Source organism: Panthera onca, chromosome X (genome assembly GCF_046562875.1).
Source record: "Panthera onca isolate mPanOnc1 chromosome X, mPanOnc1 haplotype 2, whole genome shotgun sequence".
NCBI classification, from domain to species: Eukaryota; Metazoa; Chordata; class Mammalia; order Carnivora; family Felidae; genus Panthera; species Panthera onca.
The window spans coordinates 15758683-15784489 of NC_138357.1; the positions used below are offsets into that span (position 1 = coordinate 15758683).

The 25807-nt window shown below is 42.8% G+C and overlaps 1 protein-coding gene and 1 pseudogene across 1 annotated transcript in view; one reads left to right on the forward strand and one right to left on the reverse strand.

The window, feature by feature from the left end:
• Window positions 1–25807, reverse strand: part of ADGRG4 (adhesion G protein-coupled receptor G4) — a 120974-nt gene that overhangs the window by 8613 nt on the left and 86554 nt on the right. Inside the window, exons 16-22 of the mRNA XM_081792955.1 lie at window positions 22360–22494; window positions 17912–18031; window positions 14407–14452; window positions 12622–12725; window positions 10133–10254; window positions 5545–5813; window positions 1960–2038 (exon numbers count right to left, since the gene is read on the reverse strand). Coding sequence (XP_081649081.1) covers window positions 1960–2038; window positions 5545–5813; window positions 10133–10254; window positions 12622–12725; window positions 14407–14452; window positions 17912–18031; window positions 22360–22494 — 875 coding nt within the window. The remainder of the gene's footprint in view (window positions 1–1959; window positions 2039–5544; window positions 5814–10132; window positions 10255–12621; window positions 12726–14406; window positions 14453–17911; window positions 18032–22359; window positions 22495–25807) is intronic.
• Window positions 14663–15775, forward strand: LOC145714389 (protein SET-like; annotated as a pseudogene).

Here is a 25807-nt window from a genome sequence, read left to right on the forward strand (position 1 = left end):
GAGATCTCTTTTCCAGAACCAGGAAAATCCTTTGTGATGATATCGTTCGCGTTGGTGTGGATATTTTCATGTATGTGAGTTTGTGTGTGTTTGTGTGTGTTTGGAGGGAGGGAGGGGAGAAAACATTTGATTTCCCTAATGGAGTCTGATACTTAGGGTTGCCTGAACATCATCTTCAGCCTTAAATGAGGCTACCGAAGACATTTGAAAAGGGGCAGCGCTACATGTTTGGATACAGAATCATCTCTAAGGCATATTGTTAAGTACCAAACAGAGTACGTCTACCATAACAGAGTGTGCAAGAGAATATCTACACAGATCTGATTGCTGGTAATAAGAGTTGCATCAAGGGACAGAGACTGTGTGGCTAGAGGTTGGGAGCGGGGCTTACTTTTCATCCTCTATCCTTTTGTACGTTTGAATTTTGTAGTGTGTGCATGTATTACTTCTTCAAAATATAATTATAAACAAAGCTCTCAGAGCACTCTGCCTCTTACTAACCAATTCACATATGAAAGAGCTCTTTTCATGAGTGGAGTTGGTTTTGTTCTGGTTTTTGCTTTTGCTTTTGATCTTTGAAGAAGAATCTCCATTAGGTAGACACTGGGGACCCTTTAAGCCATGGAACAGGCATGGAGGAAGGACAGAGGAGGAGACGAGAAGGAAGGGAGGGGAAAAGGGAGAGAAAGGAAGGGTAACAAGATATTAGAACTGGAAGGCATCTGCTGAAGAGGACAGTATAATTCTGACCCTCTGGAAACTGTCGTCTCAATAGGAAAGATGGGGGAGTCTGGGGGTCCAGACCTCCTACGTTTGATTCAAGTCCAGTGGGAGAGGAAATCTGTAGTAAAAACAAAAACAAAAACAAAAACAAAAACAAAACAAAACCAACTTGAGAGGCAACAATGAAGACAATGAATCTGCATTAGTAAAAAAGCAATAGTGCCTGGCTGGTTCAGTTGGTTGAGCGTCTGACTTTGGCTCAGGTCATGATCTCATGGTTCGTGAGTTTGAGCCCCACACTGGACTCTTTGCTGTCAGTACAGAGCCTGTGTCAGATCTTCTGTCTCCCTCTCTCTCTCTCTGCCCTTTCCCCACTCGTGTTCTCTCTCTCTCTTTCAAAAATAAACAAACATTAAAAAGAAAAACCCAATCAGAAGCATGAAATGAAATCATGCAGTCTAAAGAACCACATGGTAACTAGCTATGTGCCTATAAAAGAAGGTTCTGGAAACGTAAATGGCTACCTTCTTGGGGCTGTGGATGAGAGCATCAAAGAGATTGGGCTGATACAGTAAGAAGAAAACAAAAGATGATGAACACAGCATGATGTATAGACTCATCAAATCACTAAGCTGTACACCTGAAACTAATGTAATGTGGTGGGTCTACGGTACTCAAAATAAATAAATAAATAATAAATAAATAAATAAATAAATAAATAATTAAAAAAAAAAAGAAAAGAAAAGAAAAACAGGACAACAAATCTGAGCCAATTTACAAAGGAAAGCAGTGGAGTGTTTTTCAGGGGAGGCCTTTGTGGAAAGGTGGAAAATTTCCTTACAGTGGCCACGATAACTCCTTCCAAGTTCTGTGAGCTTTCTAATCATAACTGCTGCAGGTTAAGTAGCCCTTACTATGGAACAGGCCCCATGCTGAGCACTTTATATACATGATGTCATCTTAATTTGCACGCTACATTGACAGCAAACATTATTGTTCCCATTTTCCAGTGGAGGAAATGGAAGGAAGAGGTAAAGTAAGTTGCCGGAGGTCACACAGAGAGCAGGCACCTAGCCATTATATGAGTGCGCCCATGACTGAGTTTAAGCCAAAAAGGCTGAGGCTGAGTCCCCCGCCCTCCCACCCCCCACTGAAGCCAGCATCAAGACTGAGCCGCAGGTCAGAACACCTCCCCGCACACCCTGATGGACAAGAGCATCAGCGCCTGGTACTTACAATGGAGTCGTTGAGCTTAGGGTTCCGTATAGATCTTTTTTCACACTGAGTGTGATCGCCACCATGATCCCTGGGATTCCTAGAGTGGGGAAGCAAGCCAAAGGCATTCCATTAGGAAGCAAGGAGCGGTCCTGATCATGGACTGTGGGCCCTGATACACCAAGACACTGTTTAAATGAGCCACAGATGTGCGGGCATCAAAATACCATTGTTTGCAAAATGTTTGTGAAGTCTTCCAAGTTAAACATTTCTAGGAGTTCTCCAATCTGCTAAACTAAACAGCATGCCAAAGGCTCCAATACAACGCCCACTGGTTATTAAAAATAGCTCAAGCGCCAAAAAATCAACTTGGCAATAGAAGTATCTAGTTCGGAATGCAGGTTCATATCAAGCACTTCTTCCCAGATGATGGGCTGCCGATTTTTTCTCCTTTTCCATAGAGCCCCTGACTTCCCGGGACCTTTTTGTCTAGGTCACCTTGGAGGAAGGGTGCAAGCAATCAGCTGCAGCCTTCGGTGCTTTCTGACAGGGGAGCTGTTTCCACACTCGTTACTATTTGACATTTTGACTAGATCGACCAGTTAACGACCAGTCAATTCTGCCAGACTATAATAAAGCAATCAGTTCAGTCAAAGTGGTCAAACGTGACCCGAGTGTAGACACAGGATCGAAAAATCCAATTTCAGGTACATTTGCAAAATTTAAATGATCTCTTTATTTCTAACAATGTATTTCTCCTAAACTAAGAGCATTACACCTGCACACATTTTAGGGGTTTTTGTGAGATACTTTGCAAGGCTGTTCTAAACCCCAGAGTGCTAAGTAGGCATCTTGAAAAACCCTCTACTGTCCGATTCTGTGAGAAACGAGACAGTCCCTTTTGATCGGTGTATCACACACTTAGCGCAGTGCCTAGCATGATGTAGATATTTACAAAAACACCTGTTGGGGAAAAAAACCCACAGGAACAGACCCGTAAATATGAGAAACAAACTAATGGTTGCCAGGGCGGGGGGAGAGAATGAGGAATGAGCAACTTGGGGGAAGGAGACGAGGAAGAACAGGCTTCCGGTTATGGGATGAATAAGTCACAGGGCTGGAAGGCACGGCGTAGACTCGTCCGATCACTAGGTTGTACACCTGAAACTCATGTGACATTGAGTGTCCACTATACTGCAATTAAAAAAATGTTTTTAATCTGTGAGAGGCCAGAAAGGAGGGATGGAGGGAGCTCTCACGCTCACGATGGAAGTTGGGAGGTGGTCCCCAAGCTGTGTTTACACTTCGGTAATTAACAAGTTAATAAATTACCGATTAACAAACAAAAAGATCCCGACTGGTTGTTAACAAATGTGGACTGATCTGCTGCCCTGGACAGGGATTTAAATACAGGAGTAAAACCTTGTCAACAGGTTGCAGAGCAGGAAGCCGATCTGAATCTGGGCGGCACACCCTGTGAGCCCGCACGACTTTGAGAAGACCGCAGGCGCAGGCCTGTGAGGAGGTGCTCTGAGGCCATCCCCTACCGCCTCTCTATCTCCTGAGTGGGGTCTGTCACGAAACATTTTCTCATCCCTCCCAGGTTCGGAGGAGGTGTGGGGCTTTGCGCCCTGCCCCCTCAGAACAGAGCTGCAGGATATAGAACCGCATAGCCTCAGCTCAGAGCTGGTTCTTCAGCGACAGGGAATCCCTCAACTCGTGTGGTAGCCATCTGTTCCCTTTTGTCCTTCTTTCATAGCGAGCGGGACGAGGCCTTGGCAGCTGGCACCTTTAGCTACTCTTCCGTCCACCGTCTATGTAAGTGATCAGCTGAATCTGGAAGCAGCTTCTAGCACCGTGACAGGTCGAGCCAGTCAGGCCGTGGCCTTGGCTTGGGTGTGTACTTGACACTCCCGAAATGTATCCTGCCTCCAAGTACCGAGTCTTATTTAGCCTTTCCTGCCTCTCCTGGTACACCAGCAAGTGCGTGTGGGCCGAGAAGATCGGAAAGAGAAGTGAGCTCTGGAGAGCACACTTAAGGAGCAGGTGAAGCCGGAAGGGGCTGAAAAGGAAGCTGAGGATGACGACGAGAGAGGAGAAAAGCCGGGACCAAGCGCTTTTTACAGCCCGTTTACTGTTAGCCATCTGTGGGTTATCTGCATGGGGGGTTATCCATGAAGCCCCTCCCATATCAGTTTTCAATCCCTTGGTTGACTTGAGATGAAGACTTCCAGGCACAGGAGGAGTATACTGACTGCTTTTAGCTCCATGTTCCTGATGGATTCTAACATGTACTAAAACAATCGTAGATGATGCTTTGCTTAATATTTGCCTGTCTCTGCCCCCCGACATTAGCATGGATAACAGCACTGTGTATCCAATGAAAGTGTGTGTGCTATGTTAATGAGCTCATTAAAAGCAGGAGGAGCTAATTGGGAAGCTGTTGTCTTTACAAGGGCGGCGGAAGATAAGATCTATCCTCACATGGATCCGAGGCATCCCACTTAATATACATCTTCTGTGTATCCAACACATTCTCTGAAGTCAAACTCTGGTTTGAATAGGCAAAGCGAAGGGACAGGAGCTGGCCTGACCGTGTCAGAAATACAGGGCGGCAAACCAATTAAATAACATTTAAAAGAGGGAATAGTCATGCTGGGTTCCCTTCCTGGCTTTTTCCATAGAGAAGCAGTGACCGCCAGGAGGTATAGGGGGAATCGGGGCGTGTCTGACCCCGCACCCCTCCCCACATTGCACGCGCTCTGTCCCTTCAACAGCAGGGCTAGGTCACAGAGGTTACATGTCCAAACTCCGGAGCCAGATACCTGCTCCAGATCCTAGCCCTGCCACTTACCAGCTGTGTGCATTTTGGCAAATCACCTAACGTCCTTGTGCCTCAGTGTCCTCACCAGTAAGTGGTTATGATGATGAAATCTTTCTCACAGAGATATAAGGAGTGCTAACTAAGTTTGCAAAACACTTAGAACAGTGTCTGGCACGTGTAAGTGCCACCTACAGAAGTACTACCATACGTGTAAGTGTTGGCTATCACATCAGTAAGTATTTGTTGGGTTTTAACTTCTGTAGAGAGAAGGATAGCATCTGACAGGTTCACCGCGGCAGGTCCTCCATTTAGCACAGTACACAGCAGGTGCTCAATAAATATTTGTGGGCCAATTCCTCACCATAGAGGTGAAAAATTGAATTTAGGGGCACCTGGGGGGGGGGGTCTCAGTTGGTTACGCACCTGACTCTGGTTTTGGTCATGATCTCACGATTTGTGGGTTCGAGCCTTGCATGGGGCTCGTGCTGACAGTGCAGAGCCTGCTTGGGATTCTCTCTCTCTCTCTCTCTCTCTCTCTCTCTCTTTCCCTTTCTCTCAAAACAAAGAAAATAAACTTAATTTTTTTTTTAAAAAGTTGAATTTATAGAGCAATACAGGCAGAAAGAGAGACGCACAGCCAAACACCAGTGAGCCAATCCTTAATCCCTTACTGATGCTAATACCAGAATTTGGTCCTGAATAATGCGTCTCATGAAGCTTGAATTAGAAATACGCACAAGGCTTCAAACAGAGACATCGAGGCCAATGGCAGATACACTTACCCCAACCAACTAGACAAAATTTAAGGATATAATTGGGAACGTAGATGTTGAAGACTCGGACCAGAGAGATATACATGTGGACCCCCTCCAGGCCCATCCAAGTCAAAGAAACGAGCAGGAAGTAATGAAGCGCCCCTGCGGCTGTGATACACAGTCCCGCCTTCTGAAATGACGCGGACCAGGAATTGACCAGAAATGCCAGGTTTAGCATCAGTAGTGCTGTGCACAGGTTGATCAGGATTTTGGAAGGATGATCTTTTCGAAGTTTGCTAAAAGAAAAGACACAGTGTTTAGTTAGGTAGGGTCTCTGGTTTGAATCAAGCATTGCCACATCTGATCTGCCTAATAAGTGAAAGAACAAAAGAAGTGACTGTTGAACTTGCTCGTTCTACCTTACACGTCTGGATTATTGAGCTCCCCACCCTCTTTCCAGGTAGTCAAAGTATCCTAAATACGGTGCCCTTTTCTAACAGGAATAATACTAACCTCAGGCAGCTAAGCAGCCCCCTTTTATTTTTCTTTTACTTTCTCCTTGTCTTTTTCTCTTGGGGAGAGGGGAGGGAGGTGTTTCCTGAATACTACCATTCTATCATCACTCCTTCAGCAGACTCAAAGCTTGATCTACTTGTTACTTCTTGTGCTGTTGATTTTAGCTACCCTGACAGGGGTGAGGTGGTATCTCATTGTGGTTTTGATCTGCATTTCCCTGATGATGAGTGATGTGGAGCATCTTTTTGTGTGTCTGTTGGCCATCTGGACGTCTTCTTTCGAGAAATGTCTGATCATGTCTTCGGCCCATTTTTAATCGAATTATTTGTTTTTGGGGGGTAGTCAGTTGTATCAGTTTTCTTACATATTGTTTAAACCATTGTATTGTACACATTTTAGAAGTTTATTTATTTATTTTTTAGTAATCTCTACACCCAACGTGAGCCTCGAACTCACGACCCTGAGATCAGGAGTCACACACACTTCCGACTGAGCCAGTCAGTGCCCCAGTTTTTTATATATTTTAGATACTAACCCTTTATCAGATATGTCATTTGCAAACATCTACGCTAGAGGTAGAATATTTTCAAATCTCAGAAGGCTCCTTCGTTCCTTCTCCCATTCAGTAACAACCCCCAACTCCCCCTGACACATAGTAGAAGTAACCAATATTTTAGCTTTTGTCCCCACAGGTTTAGTTGGGCCTGTACTTAGTACTTCATGTAAATGGAACCATGCAGTATGCTTTCCTTTTTTTCTGGCTTCCTTTTGGCTCAACTCTGTGTCTATGAGCGTTTGATATTATGTTGTATTGTTCAGAAACAGTTCATTCTTTTTGTACTGCTGTGAAGCATTCCGTTTTATGAGCATACCACAATTTATTCATCCAGTCAACTGTTAATGTACATTGGGGTTGTTTCCAATTTGGGGCCACTATGAATGAAGCTGCTGTGAATATTCTTGTATATATCCTTTGGTGGACACATGTCCACATTTCTCTCGAATAGTAAAGTTTCCGGGTCAACAGCTAGATATATATTCATCTCCAGTACGTATTGCCAAAGAATTTTCTAAAGCATCTGTGCCATTTTGCATCCCTACCAGTAACGTATAAGAGTTCCATTTGAGGGGCGCTTGGGTGGCTCGGTTGGTTAAGTCCGACTCTTGATTTCAGCTCAGGTCATGATTTCATGGTTCGTGGGATCAAGCCCCGTGGAGTGCAGAGCCTGCCGGGAATTCTCTCTCTCCCTCTCTCTGCCCCTCCCTGGTTTGTGCACACTCTCTCTCTTTCTCTCTCACTCTGTCTCACCCTCTCAAAATAAATAAACATCTTTAAAATTTTTAGAAAAGAGTTCCAGCTGTTCCACACCCTTTTGGGCACTTGCTCTTGCCAGTATTTTTAATTTTAGCCATTCCAGTAGGTACACAGAAATATAACTGTGGTTTTAATTAGCATTTCACTGATGAATAATGATGTTGAGAACCTTGTCACATGGCTATTAGCCATATGAGTAAAGGTTAGGATTACACATGGATATCCTCTTTTGTGAGGTACCTGCTCAAGTCCTTTGCCTACTTTTTTTAAATTAAACATTTGTACTTCATTTTTTAATTTTTATTTATTTTTATTATTTTATTTATTTTATTTTTTTAATTTACATCCAAGTTAGTTAGCACATAGTGCAACAATGATTTCAGGAGTAGATTCCTTAATGCCCCTTACCCATTTAGCCCATCTCCCCTCCCACAATCCCTCCAGTAACCCTCTGTTTATTCTCCATATTTATGAGTCTCTTCTGTTTTGTCTCCCTCCCTGTTTTTATATTATTTTTGTTTCCCTTCCCTTATGTTCATCTGTTTTGTCTCTTAAAGTCCTCATATGAGTGAAGTCATATGATATTTGTCTTTCTCTAATTAATTTTGCTTACCATGATACCCTCTAGTTCCACCCGCATAGTTGCAAATGGCAAGATTTCATTCTTTTTGATCGCCGAGTAATACTCCATTGTGTGTGTGTGTGTATGTGTGTGTATACATATATATATATACTACATGTTATTTTTCCATTCATCCATCGATGGACATTTGGGCCCCTTCCATACTTTGGCTATTGTCGATAGTGCTGCTATAAACATGGGGGTGCCTGTGCCCCTTCAAAACAGCACACCTGTATCCCGTGGATAAATACCTAGTAGTGCAATTACTGGGTCACAAGGTAGTTCTATTTTTAGTTTTTTGAGGAACCTCCATACTGTTTTCCAGAGTGGCTGCACCAGCTTGCATTCCCACCAACAATACAAAAGAAATCGTCTTGGGGCGCCTGGGTGGCTCAGTCGGTTGAGCGTCCGACTTCAGCTCGGGTCACGATCTCGCGGTCCGTGAGTTCGAGCCCCGCGTCGGGCTCTGGGCTGATGGCTCAGAGCCTGGAGCCTGCTTCCGATTCTGTGTCTCCCTCTCTCTCTGCCCCTCCCCCGTTCATGCTCTGTCTCTCTCTGTCTCAAAAATAAATAAACGTTAAAAAAAAAAAAAAAAAAAAAGAAATCCTCTTTCCCCGCACCCTTGCCAACATCTGTGGTTGCCTGAGTTGTTAATGTTAGCCATTCTGACAGGTGTGAGGTGGTATCTCATTGTGGTTTTGATTTGTATCTCCCTGATGATGAGTGATGCTGAGCATTTTTTCATGTGTCGGTTGGCCATCTGGATGTCTTCTTTGGAGAAGTGTCTATTCATGTCTTTTTCCCATTTCTTCACTGGATTATTTGTTTTCTGGGTGTTGAGTTTGATACGTTCTTTAGAGATTTTGGATACTAACCCTTTATCTGATATGTCATTTGCAAATATCTTCTCCCATTCCATCAGTTGCCTTTCAGTTTTGCTGATTGTTTCCTTTGCTGTGCAGAAGCTTTTTGTTTTGATGAGGTCCCAATAGTTCATTTTTGTGTTTGTTTCCCTCACCTCTGGAGACGTGTTGAGTAAGAAGTTGCTGCGGCCAAGATCAAAGAGGTTTTTGCCTGCTTTCTGCTTGAGGATTTTGATGGCTTCCTGTCTTATGTTTCGGTCTTTCATCCATTTTGAGTTTATTTTTGTGTCTGGTGTAAGAAAGTGGTCCAGGTTCATTCTTCTGCATGTTACTGTCCAGTTTTCTTAGCACCACTTCCTGAAAAGAGTGTCTTTATTCCATTGGATATTCTTTCTTGCTTTGTCAAAGATGAGTTGGCCATACGTTTGTGGGTCCATTTCTGGGTTCTCTATTCTGTTCCATTGATCTGAGTGTCTGTTTTTGTGCCACCTTTGCCTACTTTTAATTGTATTGTCTATCTTTCATCTGTAGGAGTATGTATATATATATATATATATATATATATATATATATATATGTATATATATGTGTGTGTGTATATATATGTGTGTGTGTGTTTGTGTGTATATACATACACACACTCATATGCATCCTACAAAAAAGTCCTTTGTCAGATATATGCATTACAATATGCATTGTAAATATCTTCTCCCAATTTGTGGTTTGCCTTTTCACTATCTTAATGGTGTCTTTTTTTAAAAAAAATTTTTTTAATGTTTATTTTTGAGAGAGAGAGAGAGAGAGAGAGAGAGAGACAGAGTGTGAGTCGGGGAGGGGCAGAGAGAGAGAGAGAAAGAGAAAGAGAGAGACAAAGAATCTGAAGTAGCTCCAGGCCCTGAGCTGTCAGCACCAGAGCCCCATATGGTGCTCAAACCCAGGAGACATGTGATCATGACCTGAGCCGAAGTCGGACGCTTAACCAACTGAGCCACCCAGGCACCTCAATGGTGTCTTTTGATAAAAGAAGTTCTTAAATTCAATGAAATCCAGTTTATCAACTTTTCCTTTTATGCTTAGTGTTTTTGTATTGCTTTTTAAAAATCGAATTACAACCCCCCCCCCTCTCTTTAGAGGAGCCTGGGTTGTTAGTTTTTCATCTATGCACTTCATAATCTAATGGATTTGACCTCTTCTTATTGTGATGAATAGGAACATTTTACGAAATTAACATGGTTACAGTGACAACAGCATTCATCAAACCAAATTAAACCTACTCAGAGCAGGACTTTATCAACTTACTGAAAAGCTATGTATGTCACCATTGCAACTCCCAGGAAAATGGAGGAGATTCCACATCCAATGTATGTTATAAGCACTAATATCCGTTCATTCACTGCATCCACTGCAGACCTGGATAAATCCTAGGAAATGCAATAGGCTGTGTTTGATACATTTTCCAGAGCAAGTTTATGGTAAAAGCCTTCCAGGGATCACTAGCGGCAGGTTCTCAGGATATATAGCATCTCAGCTATAGCTCTTACAAAACCGGGGTACGTGGATGGGTATACGATAAGACTGTATGTTGTTTTTTTGAGTATGCCTAGTGCAACTTACTGTGTACAGGTCATGAAGAGTCATCAACAGCACTGGAAGAACATTTAGTCCTTGGTTTTATTGTCATTAACATGTTCCACACTTAAAATATAACCAAACTAATAGAGGTGAATTTGGGATGCAAAGTGAATCATTATTTGAACTAAGCGTTCCCAAACACTACACAGAACATTAAAAAATGTTCCTTTTCTTTAGACTTTAAATAACTTTCATGAAATTAAGAGACAAAATGGGCTTTAGGGATCACATAATCCAGAAATGTCTTAACCTGAGGACCATAGGAAACCTGAAATGGCATGCAGAGTCATAGGAATCTGTGTGTGCCTTGTTCTGGACACAAGGTCCGCAGTTTTCCTCAGATACTTATAGAGATTTATGAATTATAAAAGGTTAAGAAGCACTGGTCCCCCCGGTAGTTCCCAACTGGAAGCGATATTGCCCTTCTCCCAGGGACATTGGCAATGTCTGGAAACATTTTGGTTGCCATAACTGGGGGTGCTACTGGCATTTAGTGGGCAGAGGCCAGGGATGTTGTTCAACATCCTGCAATGCAGAGAACAGTCCCCACAGTAAAGAATTCTTTGGTTCAGAATATCATTAGTGCCAAGGTTAAGAAATCTCGGTCCACTCCCACCTTTCACGTTTCAGAAGACAAATCTAAGGTCCAAACAAGTAAACCAACCTGATCAAGATCAGATAGGTAGTTAGTGACAGAGCTGGGATGTGAGCCCTGGTCTTTTGACCCCCTACCAACTTGGAGAGAACTCAACGTAATTCCTACAATTCAGTAAGTATCAATGGAGTGCCTCTCCTTTTTGAATAAACATGGTTAAAAAAGAAAAGAAAAGGAATATAAAACAGACACTCGGCCCTCAAGGAGCCTACCATTAGTAGGAGAAACAACTCGTGCACAACACATTTAGATAACAGTATATCATATATATAATAAAGTAAGTTAAGAAAACTAAGAAAGTACTCAGAAAGGGGTCGAGAAGAAGAAATACATTTTAGAGCCATCGTCTTCCTTCCTTCCTTTTTTTTTTTTTTAAGTAAACTCTCCGTGCACCATGGGGCTCAAACTCACAAGCCCAAGATCAAGAGTGGCATGCCAACTGAGCCACCCAGACGCCCCTTTGAGAGCCATTTTGGAGGAAACCTCAGCAAGTCCTGATGTTAGGGAGGGCCATAGGGAACTAAAGAGATGGTAGAGTTAACTAACTAATGAGGCTCTAAGCCCGAATATGTGAATTGGTCAGATAGCTCTTATACTGTTCTTGCAGCCTGACAATTAAAAATTTGAATGACGATACCCTTTGACCCAGCAATTCTACTGCCATCAATTTATCCTACAGAAATAGTTACACCAGTGTTAGGAGATAAAATGAGTAAAAATGTGTCTTACAGCATTGCTCATGATGGAGGAAAACAGCAACAACTAAAACGCCTGTCTATTGGGGACTGGTTAAATTCACTGTGTTAAATCCACACAAGAGAATTCTATAAAGATGTTGTGAAAATTGAAGTAGATGGATATGTATTTGCCCGAAAGGTGTCCCACTGTATTGTTTAGTGCAAGGCCAGTGGCAAAAAGAGGGTGAATACTTTGATCCCATTTTTATAAAATAACAACGTGTTAATATACACATAGGAAAGGAATGTGAAAGAATGCATATAAAGGTGTTAAAGTGGTGATCTTGGGGTGCCTAATGGCTCAGTCAGTTTTTAAGCATCTGGCTCCTGATTTTAGTTCAGGTCATGATCTCACAGTCATGAGATAAAGCCCTGTGTCCAGCTCCATGCTGACAGCACAGAGCCTACTTGGGATTCTCTGTCTCTGTCTCTGTGTCTCTGTGTCTCTCTGTCTCTCTCTCCCCCCACCTGCCCTCCCCCCCCTCAAAAATAAATAGATAAACTTTAAAAAAAGGTGGTGATCTCTTGGGAGGGGGATTATAGGGACCTTTTCTGTCATGTTTGAATTTTGAGAAGCAGACATTACTTTTACAAGGAGAAAAAATAAATATTTATTTCAATCTGCCTTACTTCGGATGGACGAAGAGGGGGCTTTCTCCCCCTTGCATGCCACTTTTCCATAAGAGTTCACACATATATTTCTGGTCTGTAATCTAATAAAAGTTGTCCAAATTCTATCAAGGAGCGATTAAGAGACAACTCACCATTAAGACTCCAAAATGGGTGAGGTGGTCACACTGACAGATTGTGTGATTTACGTCTGTTTCCTTTACTTTACAGCCTGACGAGTTCCATCCACCTTGCCCATCTGCAGGAGACAGAAGGGAATTTCAAAGCAATTTTGTTTTTCTCAGAAATGTTTAACTTTTCATTATGGGCACCTTCCGAGCGTGTGTTATAATTAGTATTCTTTGTTAAGAGAATAAGATAGAGGTATAGTTGAACATTGAAATGAAATTAAGTCTAATAGGTGAAATTGACTTTTTGGGAACTTCATGCATGGCATACCCTCTTTGGCTCTCACTTCTGGTTCTGGCACAGGAACTTCTACAGATTCCTGCCAGAGATGAGGACAGACTCTAATCACGAACAACAGTTATGCCACCATGCTGGAGTGACAGAGTAAGAACTGTTTTCTTAAGTAGCACAAATAGAAAACAGGTAGATCTAGAACTTTCTGAAGGACATGAGCTATGGAATATGGGCTGACATTTTGGCCTGCTTGGTGGCCCCAGAATAGACATCTGAAACAACCAGTTCAAGCCAGATCATGGTCTGTCACTCCTTAGGGCCAATTAGAGTCTCTGGTTTACTTGACACTTGCCTAGTTTCTCACTCCTGAGCTTATTTAGGGGTTTTAAAACCAACCCTCGCACCTCCATAACCTGTAGATCTCAGATACTAGGCCAGATCTAGAGTAAAACGTCCAGTATAGCACTAGACCAGAGAGGTTATCATAAAATAGGCAGCTAAGTGTCATTAAAATTTGTCCATCCAGGATAACTCCATAGATTCCAGAGGTTCTGGATCCATGGACGGAGGGTGGGGGGCAAAGGGTGACCCGGGAGAAGTCTGGCAACTGGCATTGGTGAGCATGTGGATTAACTTACTGAGGCTGTGAGGGTCAAGGCTCATCATTTTACAAGAATCTTATCCTGGGAGACTTGGAGAAGATCAGGAAAGGACATGCTATCCCTGTTGTAGGAAAGGACTGGTAGTCCCACATCCCAGGGAGTCAAGCCGGAGGAGAATTTCCTTTTTCTCCCAGAATTTCAGAGAGACTGAAAAGGGAAAAGTTCCCAGGCAGAGGGGCACATAGTCATTCTTGGCATTCCAGGGAAAATGGATTCTGGGTGGGAATACTTTGAGATTTGGCAATATCCCTGGAGATTCCAAGGGAGAAGGCAAGCCTAGGAGGAGGCCCTTTAGCAATCCCCAAGCCCAATTCCTTCTCTTACTGTCCCCAACGACTCATACCTAGCCAAACAGGAAGGGCCATTTGAGACCCCCCCAAGAAGTCTTACCCCCTCAATGAAAAGATAAAAAGATTGGGGCCCCAGGAGAGTCAATGGACTACCCAAGGTCACACAGTCAGTCTAGAAGAGATGAGGGGAATAAAGAAGATAGTAGATGTTGCAAATCTTCATGGGAAAACACAGATGAAAAGCCAGGTGTTCGTTTCTCAACTTGCTTCAAACAGCTCAAGGCCACTCTGCACCCGGTCTTCCAATTTTCCTTATTCCCGAGCTATATGATTTTTTTCTAATCCCCCAAATAAGTCTCTTATCAAGAAGAAAGGGCTTCTTTTTTTAACCTCCCATGCCCTAACTAGGTGTAAAACTAATATTCGTATCTTGGTCCGTCAGAGTTCTCTGTAGGGTCTGGTAAGACAGCACGGTTCCAAGTCATCCAACGGCCAACTAGAAAAATGGTCAGGGGCAAAGTCACACTGAGAGCCGAAAACAAAGCTTGCTAAGAAAAATACTTACCGTTACTCCCAAAGTCCCAAAACGCACAGTGAACTTGATCATAATTCTAGAAAAAAAAAAAAGACAAATCGGAGGTAAACATCTTTCCTTGTGATACTCTCCACATGATGACAACTACACACAAGAAACATGTTTCTTCTTCATGTTTTTTTCAAACAGTAGAGACACACATACTTAGATCATTCGCTAGTTGGTTTTAAGACTAACCCCAGGTGACTTGGGGTTTACAAGTGAGAAAATGGCATGTTACCGAACGATGGTCTGGTGTGTGCCCTTTAAAATATTTGGTAAAGAGGAGTAATCAGAGCTTCTTCCAGATGTGCATCTGCCCTTATTTCATGGCCCTTCCTCACAGCATGGCTCTCAAAGCCAGTCTTCCCTCCCGCCTCACAGGAAGAAAAAGAGACTGTCTCCTGCCCCTAAGCTGAAGGAGACGTCAACTTGTCAACACTTGCCGAAGGGGGGAAAAAAAAAGAGCAGCAAGAAGGAGCTGAACATATTGATGAAGTACAAAATGAAATAGACAGACTTATGCATGAGCCAGTGAGGACATTTTGAAAGTACAACAGGAATATAACAAATTCTGCCAACCATTTTTTCAGAAAAGGTTGGAATTGATCGCCAAGATCCCAGATTTGGGGGTAACAGCATTTGTCAACCATCCACAGTGTCTGCACTGCCTGGGGAGGAGGGTGGAGACCCTGCATTATTTTTTTTTAATGTTTTTAAGTAGGCTTCACACCCAGCATGGGGCTTCAACTCACAACCTGGAGATCAAGACCTGAAGCTGAGATCAAGAGTTGGACGCTTAACTGAGCCACCCAGGTGCCCCGGAAGGGGGGCTGCATTATCTGACAAGAGTTGAAGTGACAGAATTTGGAGATATTCAATCAGGTTACAGAATAGATTTTTACTGTGATGAAAACCCTTACTTCAAAAATAAAATTCTTTCCACAGAATTTCATCAGGACAAGAATGGCATTCCCTCTTCCAAGTCCACTGAAATCAAGTGGAAATCCAGAGAGGATCTGATGAAATGTTCCAGTCAAACACAGGATAGAGCCAGTAGGAAGAGACAGCGTGAGGCATCAGAGAGCTTCTTCACCTGCTTTACTGACCATTCTGATGCAGATGAGTTTGGAGGGGTCACCAAAGACAGTATTTGGCCAGATCTGTGACAGCGCTATTTCGTTCCCAAAACGGATGATGAAGGAGGAGGAGGGGAGGAAGAAGATGATGATGATGAAAATGAAGGAGGATTGGAAGATATTGATGAAGGGGGTGACGATGAAGGTGAGGAAGCCGAACGTGACAATGAGGGGGAGGAAGGAGAGGAGGAGGAGGAAGGAAAAGCTGACTAATGGAACACACATGGATTCCAACCTTTCTTTGTCTCTGGGAAATTTCCTCGTCCCTGAGAGCAAGTAGCTCTCTTTCTTTTCCCCCTCCTCTTGTGCTCATTCACCCTGTTTTTTGAAGCCTCTTTTCTCCCCTTTTATATCATGGTTCTCAACTTATTGTGGGGGGGAAATACCTTGAGCATCATACAGTGGGAAAATAATCTCTAGCCTTTTCTGTTCCAAATGAACTTTTATCCCTTCCTGTCTCAACAAAACTTGATGGAGTCAACACCACCGTGCTCTGTGAGAAAACAGAAAAACTTTCTGCCCCCCTAGTTCCGCTGGAGTCCGGAGGGTGCTAGCCCCTGGGTAGGAGGACATATAATTCTAGCTTTTTCCCTACTTTCTCTGTATATTGGGCTCAGAGATTGCAGTGTTCCTATGGGAATATGAACAGTGAGCATTACCAACGTGTACCTGTCCACTTTATCTTGTTTAAAACAAACAAAAAACCTTTAAAAAATGGGGTTATAGAAGGTCAGCAGGGGCGCCTGGCTGGCTCAGTCAGTTAAGCGTCCGACTCTTGATTTCGGCTGAGGTTGTGATCTCATGGTTTGTGAGATCGAGCCCTGTGTTGGGCTCTGCACTGACAGCGCAGAGCCTGCTTGGGATTCTCTCTCTCCCTCTCTCTCTCTCTTCCCCTTCCCTGCTCATGCTCTATCTCTCAAAATCAAGAGTTTTTGTTTTTTTTTTTTTAAATAGAAGGTCAGCCAAGGGTTGGGTTTGAGATGTTTGGGTGGGGTAAGTGGGCATTCTGACAACAATAGCTTCTCCTCTGGCATGTTTAGTTGTGATGTTTAACGGACATCCTTGCAGTTGAAGATGACACTTTGATAAAATGACATTCTCTCCTAATAATGACTTGAGCCCAGCCACTCAACGGGAGAATCAGCAGAACCTGTAGGATCATATTTGGAATTGACATGCGTTATTGTAATTTTGTTCCTATTGATGTTTAAATTTTCTTTTTGTTTCACTGGAAAGGAACGATGATGCTCAATTTGTTAAAAGTGTACAAGTGGCTTTGTTACAGTAAAACTAAACATGTACACACACACACACTATATATATATATATATATATATATATATATATATATATATACATGGTAACACAAGAATTTGTCACACTCTCCTGGTGCAAGACCCAGGAGGAGCCTCTGGATGGTCAATGCAGGTCTGATGTGGGGTAGGTGTTCCTGATGGGACTTTGGAATTTGGAGCTCACAGCTGAGATCAAGCCTTATGGATACCAAGTTGAGCTGCATGCTTATTAGACCCAGCGGGCATTGCTGGGGCCTCACCAGCTCCTAGAATGTCCAGGGAACTGGAGACAATGAGAAATTGGTTATTGGTGGATGCCTGGAGAGCTGGGGCCCCTGCTGGAATTGAGAGCTCTTACCCATCTAACATGTTCCATTTGGTATCTGTTTTTTATTACTTCCCTCTCCCACTCTTCCTTCTTCCCCTCTAGAATTAAGACCTGTGAAAAATATGCTGTGCCATATGGTCTTCTAGATTGGGAATAAAGGAAACTATTAAGACTTCACACTGGACATACATTAACATCAAAGAATGGAATAGTAGTTCATTCTTATACTACAGCTAAATTTGATCATTTAGTAATATATACCGTATGTTATGCCATATGACTATGGCTTTAATCCTTTGGTGATAATTAATACATATTTTGATGCTCTCCATGGCAATTCAAAAGGATAAAAATGTCCAATTATTTTAAATTGCTTGCCTCACTCAAAAACAAATGGAATTAAATATCATTTAGTGTGATGGGACAACTGAAAGACCCACCCACCCTAGTCAGTCCTCTCTGCCGATCTGTCATAGTGCTAGGAGCCCACCATTACTTAGTTATCCCCTGAAGCTATGGCATTATTTCTAGAAGGCCTCCATTACTTAGTTATCCCCTGAAGCTATGGCATTATTTCTAGAAGGCCTCCATTACAACACATCTCTACTATCTGGAATGGGACGATCTTCATTGAGTCTTAGAATCACATATGTTAAGTAGCCAATTGTGTTTAACAAGAAATTCACGAGGGGTTCTGAGGCCTTTCTATTCCGAGGTGAAAATGGGTATGTTACCTGGTTTCCTCCAACATGCTGCAGAGAAATAACCACTGGGTCAGCCAAGTTTTGAACTGATGTATGTGAAACGCTGGCACTCACCACAAAGGTAGTTAATGCTTTAGTGACATTTTTGGTCTGTAGATGAAACATATAAGGGAGAGGGGTTCAGGTCCTAAATTTCCAATTTCTTGCCTGTTAATCGACTCAGAATTATTAATGCATGGCACTAGGTACAGAAATATAGAAAAGAAATTCACAAGCTGAGGAGAAATCTTTATTTTTTATTTATTTTTTAATTTTTTAAAGATTTTATTTGTTTTCAGAGTAAACTCTGCCCCCAACATTGGGCTCAAACTCACGACCCCAAGGCCCAGAGTCGCGTGCTCTAATGACTGAGCCGGCCGGGTGCCCCTGAGAAGAAATTTTTAGACGTCATTTAGCTCACCTCCTGTCTTCACATAAGGTCTCAATTTTACCCAGCTAAAACAATTCACTAATCCCAGCTACATACCCAAATATCTATTAAAAAAAAAAGCATTGGCTTTGTTAATATTTTGTTGTTACCTGCAACTCAGTAGCGCACTAGGAACAAAGTGAAACTATTCCCGACTTTGATAACTCTCTGAACCCTGACACTTGGGGCACTTTCAGAAGATGCCACATTTCTGAGCCCTGAAGCCACTGAGAACTGGCTGATTGTGAACACAGCCTGGGGCTCTGCTAGGAAGCTACTCATTTCATGTTCCTGCCCAGCTGTGTTCATCCGAAACCAGCCTAGTGGTTCAATGCTCCCTTCCCAGAGGAATTCCCCCGGGGCGGCATGAGGTAGAGGTGGACCTACAGCACAATATGGTGGCAAGGGCCCTGGCTGACAGTCAAAAGACCAAGTGCTAGCCCAAGCCCTCTTGTTCCTTGAAAGCCTCTTCCCCTCTCTGTTACACTGGTAACAGGAAGAAAAGTGGACCAGGCGATACCTAACAACCCTCTCAATTTAGTCTAAGACATACAGTTTTCTGTAATGGAGATGCCAAAAGAGGGGCAACACACAGAGACCCAGGACTTAATTAACCTGTCCTCAGGTTTTATTTTCCTTTCCTACAAAACGGCGGCCATGCGGGAAAAGGAGCTAAATCATTTCTCACTCTTCCGCTCTTTGGTTCTAGGCTCAAGTTTTACCAGTTTCACTTCTGAACCTTTTAGAGAAGCTGTTCCCTCTGCCCAAAGCGCTCCTCCATCCTTCTCCCTGCCCCCTTTCATCTCCTAGCTTCTACTCAACCTCGGGTTTCAGCCAACACCTCTGTAGGCCTTTCCTGATCTCCCAGACAAGGGTAGGTGTTCTCTTCTATGCTCCCAGAGCCCCTGTGCCATATTGTACTTGCCTAATGCTCCGTCCTTCTCCTAGAGAACTGCCACTAGTGGAGGAGGAGGTGTGTGTTTTCCAAGAGGGGTGTCTTAGCAACAATTTTTTTTAATATATGAAATTTATTGTCAAATTGGTTTTCATACAACACCCAGTGCTCATCCCAACAGGTGCCCTCCTCAATACCCATCACCCACCCTCCCCTCCCTCCCACCCCCCATCAACCCTCAGTTTGTTCTCAGTTTTTAAGAGTCTCTTATGCTTTGGCTCTCTCCCACTCTAACCTCTTTTTTTTTTTTTCCTTCCCCTCCCCCATGGGTTCCTGTTAAGTTTCTCAGGATCCACGTAAGAGGGAACACATATGGTATCTGTCTTTCTCTGACTGACTTATTTCACTTAGAATCACACTCTCCAGTTCCATCCACGTTGCTACAAAGGGCCATATTTCATTCTTTCTCATTGCCACGTAGTACTCCATTGTGTATATAAACCACAATTTCTTTATCCACTCATCAGTTGATGGACATTTAGGCTCTTTCCATCATTTGGCTATTGTTGAGAGTGCTGCTATAAACATTGGGGTAAAAGTGCCCCTATCTTAGCAACAATTTTTAAAGTAATATGGTGTAATGGCAGTTAAGATTTTGATCAAAAGATGTTAGAGGAAGCCGCATCAAAGCAAGGCCATGAGACTCGGGACCCGGGGGAAAGGGAGCTAGAGGCTGGCATCTCTTCTAAGTAGCCCCCCCAACAATCAGGGGCACAGGCCCCTGGCTCAGGTCATCCCCTTCAAAGTTGGAATCTTTAGGCTTCTGTTCTCCCATCGGACTGTAAGCTCTATGAGGGCAGGCACCATGTCTGTCTTGCTTGCTGTTGTATCCCCAGCATCCAGCACCACACAAGACACACAGTAGGAATTTGATAAATATTTGCTGACCGAATAATAATTGTGTGACCAAATGAATACACTGTGTCATCTCTAGCAGGTCCCTTCCCCTCAATACCCTCATTGGTAAAAGGAGATGCGCCACTGTGAGTTACAAGGGCCCTTCCAGTTCTGAAAGTGATGGCACCATGACGTCTGTCGGCTAATTTTGGCAAAGATCTTTAATCCCCTTCAATGGAAGGTGTCAGTGAATAAAAATTACTGATTAGGGGTGGAATCTATGCAACATAAATTTATCTTCTGTTCTATGAGACAAACACAGCCCTCTACAGAAAGGAGAGAAATTAAGACAAAAATAATGGCATGTCAGATGATACAGGGAAATTTCAAGCTTACCAAAAGGGTCGGAGTGCTATGAGCCACATTCTTAATTTTTATTAAAGTCTTTGTTCATTAACTCTCTTGTCTCAGACCTAACCAGTTTTTTTCCTTGTTTTTTAAAGATAAGCCTTAATAAATATGTATCTACTGAAAACATGTTAGGTACCTAGCCCTGTGCTAGGATCCACGAAAATAAAACATGTCTGACCCATGACATATGCCACAATCTACTTAGGGAAACCAGACCAGAAACTAGATGGAGGTGTAAGACAAGAATGCAAGCAGGGGGTGAGGAGGAAAGCAGGGGCTCACGAACTCCAGGCAGGCTTTCTGGGTGGGATTTGAGCTAAATCCACAAGAACAAATAGGATTTAGATAGAAAGAAATGGGAGCCACTAGAGAATTCCAAGAGAACAGAACACCCTACAGATGTAGCCGGAGACGATGTATTATATTTGAGTTGGTATGTGGTATGGGTATGTGGTATATTTAAGCTGGCCCAGTACAATCTCCCTGCAATGACTCTGTGAATATTTGACCATTATAAATTCATTCCTTTGGATAGCCTCTCTAGGAAATGAAAACATACTTGACTGTTAATGTATGGATCTCTTAAATACTTGAACTTTGGAGTCAGACAGCCTGGATTGGATTACTAGTTATGCCACTTCCTAGCCGTGTGACCTTGAGCAAAATCACTTAGCCTCTTGGTTTTAGTCCATCCAAGCTGTTAGAACAAAATACCAGACCGAGTGGCTTATCAACAGCAGAAACTTATTTGTCACAGCTGTCGAGATTGGAAGTCCAAGAGCAGGGTGCCCACATGGTCAAGTTCTGGTGAAGGCTTGCTTTCTGGTTGCTAGATGGCATCTTCTTGCTGGGCCCTCACATGATGGAAGAGTCAAGCAAGCTCTCTGGAGCCTCTTGCATAAGATAACTGATCCCATTGTGACGGCTGCACCCTCAGGACCTCATCCCCTCCCAAAGGCTCCACCTCCTAATACCATCATCTTGGGGGTTAGGGTGTTAACGCATGAATTCTGGGGGACACAGCATTCAGACCACAGCACTCTTTGGGTCAAGGTTTCTCATAAGCAAATGAGATAATAAAGTGTGAATGTTAACAGTTAATAGTGATCATCAACTATTTCGTGCCAGCTCTGGGTGCTGTCTTCCCAACAGCTAGATGGGGCAGAGTGGGCCAAACAAATGAACCTGTTGTTAGACTGAGCCCCCCAAACAGGCCAATAATGATAGCAACGCATAGTTGACTTTAAATTCTGCCGGTCTGGCCCCAGAATCTGTGCTCATAACCACCACATCGTACTGCCTCTTTGTTTTAATGACGGGTGGGACAGGAGCCCTCAGAAAAGGTTCTGTGGAGGGGGTAGGAAGGAGCAAAAAGTGCTTGAAGGCAAGGGTCTCGCTGGACACCACTCAGCTGCGAATAAATTGGCCCCAAAGAGTGGGCATGTGAGGCTTTGAGGAGCCAGGGGAGATTCGGGGGCAAAGCACAGGCCAGCTGAAGCAGCATTGCAGCAGGAGAACTTGCTGTTCTTTTCTGGTTTGAAAACATCTTGAGGCCTCTGTTTGGTCACCAGATAATCCTTAAGGTTCCTTCCAAAACTGAGAGGCTGTGAAAATTAAACACTGTGGAACATCATTAAAGAAGATGTTGATTCATTCTGAGGGCCAGGGTTTGTGCCAGGAGACTCACAGAATAAATCAGAGAGCGTATTCTAAAATAAACAGAACGTCATGAAAATAGCAAGAGTTCATAATTACAATGAGTCACCGTATGTCACCTCGTGACAGTTACCAGAGGCAAGAACTTACCTTAAAGAGTGAAGTTTGGCCAAAAAAATTAAACAAGATGGTGTGTAAGCTGCTAAGAGGAATTCTCTCCCTCAGTGATTTAGGCAAATATATGGAAGCCAAAATCCTTCCCAGAGGGACTTCACCCAGATAAATCTGCCAAGACAAGCCAGAAATAGAAACTGGAATCATCACTCATGAACCTGAAGCCCTCCCGACCTCCCACCCCAGCCACAGCCACAACCCTGGAGGACCCCGCTGTGAGGCGGAAGGGTGGGAACGAGTTCTACAAGCTATCCTTTTATGCATGGACACAAGCACACACACAAGCTCTCTCTCTCTCTCTCTCTCTCTCTCTCAGATCACAGGGAAAGACATGACCAGGGTGCACACAGACACACACACACACACACACACACAACTTTTTTCTTTCCCAACTTATCTCTGACTTTCTCTCCTTCTGATCTACTTCCACCTGGGTATGCACAGAGGTGGAAAGGGGAATGATGAATCAGGTGATTTGCCTGATTTATTGCTGAGAATCAGAAAGCCTTTGAAAGCAGGCCCTCTTTGCCCATACATTTCTGAGAGGGAAAAAAAAAAAAACCAGAACAAAAACCAACACAATAGGAGCATTAGGCACTTGCCCCAAATGTCACTGGGCGATGCTTTTGTTAAAAAGCAAGGCAGAGAAGTGAGGCATTAGGCCTTAGGAATTCTTCTAGGGGCTCACTATTAGAAGAATTTGCTGATTTGATTTGGTAATAGTATTTTATAAGTACTAGACCATTTTTGAGAGTGAAAAGAACCTTTACCAATCAACTGGGACCACAATTGGTAAACCTGGACAATCCCAGGCAAACTAGGGTATATGGGCACCCTTACATGAATTTGCTCATTTAATACCTTTATCAGCTCTGAAATATATGTTGTATTATGATATCAAGAGGTTCAGGGAGATTAAATTACTTGTCTAGGGTCACACAGCTGGGATGTAATTGAATGAAGATATTTGTCATTTGGGCCTACATTTTCCCCATTATCCATGCTGCCTGTCAAGGAACTATTATCTAGCTAGCTGTATCATGGGGACATGAGAGTTTATAATATTTCTAAAAATTATTTGTGAACCCCAAAGCCATACGGTTCTTCTCCCGCACAAATGAACTCTGCTAGGGCAATGAAGTACCATGGAGAAGTTATGATTTAGCTTCAATGTGTAAGCAGTTTGGTACCCAGAATGTGCTTGAGGTTGGTTGATTTGTTTCTCCACCAAAGTCTATAATAGAAAGCCCTGTATGTAGCCCAGATACAACGGAAGTCAACATCTGCCTCCGGCGTAGCTGAGTAGCTCGGAATGGATTCGACCCCCCTGCACATAACTATACAAAATAACCACGACTCGAAAGCACTGGAAAATGAACAAAAGCAGGCAGATTCTGGACAAGAGTAGACACGTGGAAAAAGGTAACATTACAAAGTGAGTTAGTTACCTGTTTTTACAGCTCTTAACCTGATGGCAAGGTGAAACTAATGCTGTGAACACCACTCAAAATTCTGATAGAAAACTCGCGGTCTTGGTGGCATGAAGAATCATAAAACAAAGCCCAGGGTAACCCCAGTCTGTCACTGGAAGGTCGGGGCGGGGGCTGGGGTGAATCACGGAAAGGAGAAAGCTAGAGAAGAAGAGCCAAAATCCTGAGTATAAACTCTGTCTGGCCTCTGAACCACTAATGTACAGGACGGACTCCAATGAAGAATAAAGGAACTTAACTGAGATTTATGCTGCCATCCCAAAGATGGAATCCACAGTTCAATTCCAACTGAGTTATTTGCCTGGTATAAAAAAAAGTCAATAGTTTTCTGAAGAATATACTAGAAGCCAGAATCTCCATTGTATAACATTCACAGTACCCAGGACATAATTCACAATTACCCCACGTGTGAAGGAAGAATGAATGTGACCCACTTTCTCTCTCTTTTTTTTTAAAGTAGGTTCCACACTGGGTGTGAGCCCAACATGGGGCTTGAACTCAGGGCCCTGAGATCAAGACCTGAGCTGCTATCAAGTGCCAGATGCTCTAATGACTGAGCCACCCAGGTGCTCCCAAATATCACCCATTTTCAAGTGAAAAGACAATCAATGGAGATCAAACTGGAGATGACCCAGATGTTGGAGTCAGGAGACAAGGATTCTTAAGCACCTCATGTAACTATGCTCAGGTATTTAAAAGAAAATATACTTGCAATTAATCCAACAAGAAGAAATAAAAGCAGAGAAACAAGCAAAAGAAGGGACAAAATGGAAACTCTAGAACCAAAAATACAATAGCAAAAATGTTTTAATTGCACTGGATGGGTTTAAGAGTAACATGAAGATGATAGAGGTCACTGGACTGGAAGAGAAATCAGAAGTTATACTATCAGAAAAATAGATAGTAAAATGATTAAAAACATGAACTTAACCTCAGGGACCTGTGGGGTGACATCCAAAAATCTTACATACATGTAATTGGAGTCCCAAAAGGAGAGGAGAAAGAGAACAGTGAAGAGGTAATATTTAAAGAGATAATGATGGAAATTTCCCCAAATTTGATAAATTTACAGATTCAAGACATAAATTTACAGATTCAAGAATCTCAGAAAACCTCAAGCAGGATAAATGCAAAGAAAAACACACTCACACACATAAGACCAAACTGTGAAAAAACAAAGAAAATATTGAAAGCAACCAGCGAAAAATGACCTTTTATACATCAGATACAGAGAAACAAAAATTCAAATGATTACTGACTTCTGATCAGAAAATGTGGAATCCAGAAGAGAGTAGACTATGTTCAAAATGCTAGGGGGAAAATGCTGCCAAGGGAATCCAGAATTCTATGGTAAACAAAAATATCCTTCAAGAATAAAGGCAAAATAGAGTCATTTTCAGATAAACTAAAACCAAGAAAATTCATCACCATCAGACCTGTACTACAAGAAATACTAAACAAATTTCCTTAAAGGGGTGCCTGGGTGGCTCAGTCGCTTAGGCGGCCGACTTCGGCTCAGGTCATGATCTCGCGGTCCATGAGTTCGAGCCCCGCGTCGGGCTCTGTGCTGACAGCTCAGAGCCTGGAGCCTGTTTCGGATTCTGTGTCTCCCTCTCTCTGACCCTCCCCCGTTCGTGCTCTGTCTCTGTCTCAAAAATAAATAAACGTTATAAAAAAATTTTAAATATTAAAAAAAAAATTTCCTTAAGTTGAAGGGGAAATGTTACCAAATGGAACTCTGACCTTCAGGTAAGAATGAAGAGCATTGAAAATTATAAATATATACATAAATATTAAAGACTATTTTTTTCTCTCGATTGCATAAGACTCTTTAAAGCAATAATTATAACACTGTCTTGTGGAGTTTCTGATCTACTTAGATATAATATATATGACAACTATAACATAAAAGACAGAGGTGTAAATGGATATGG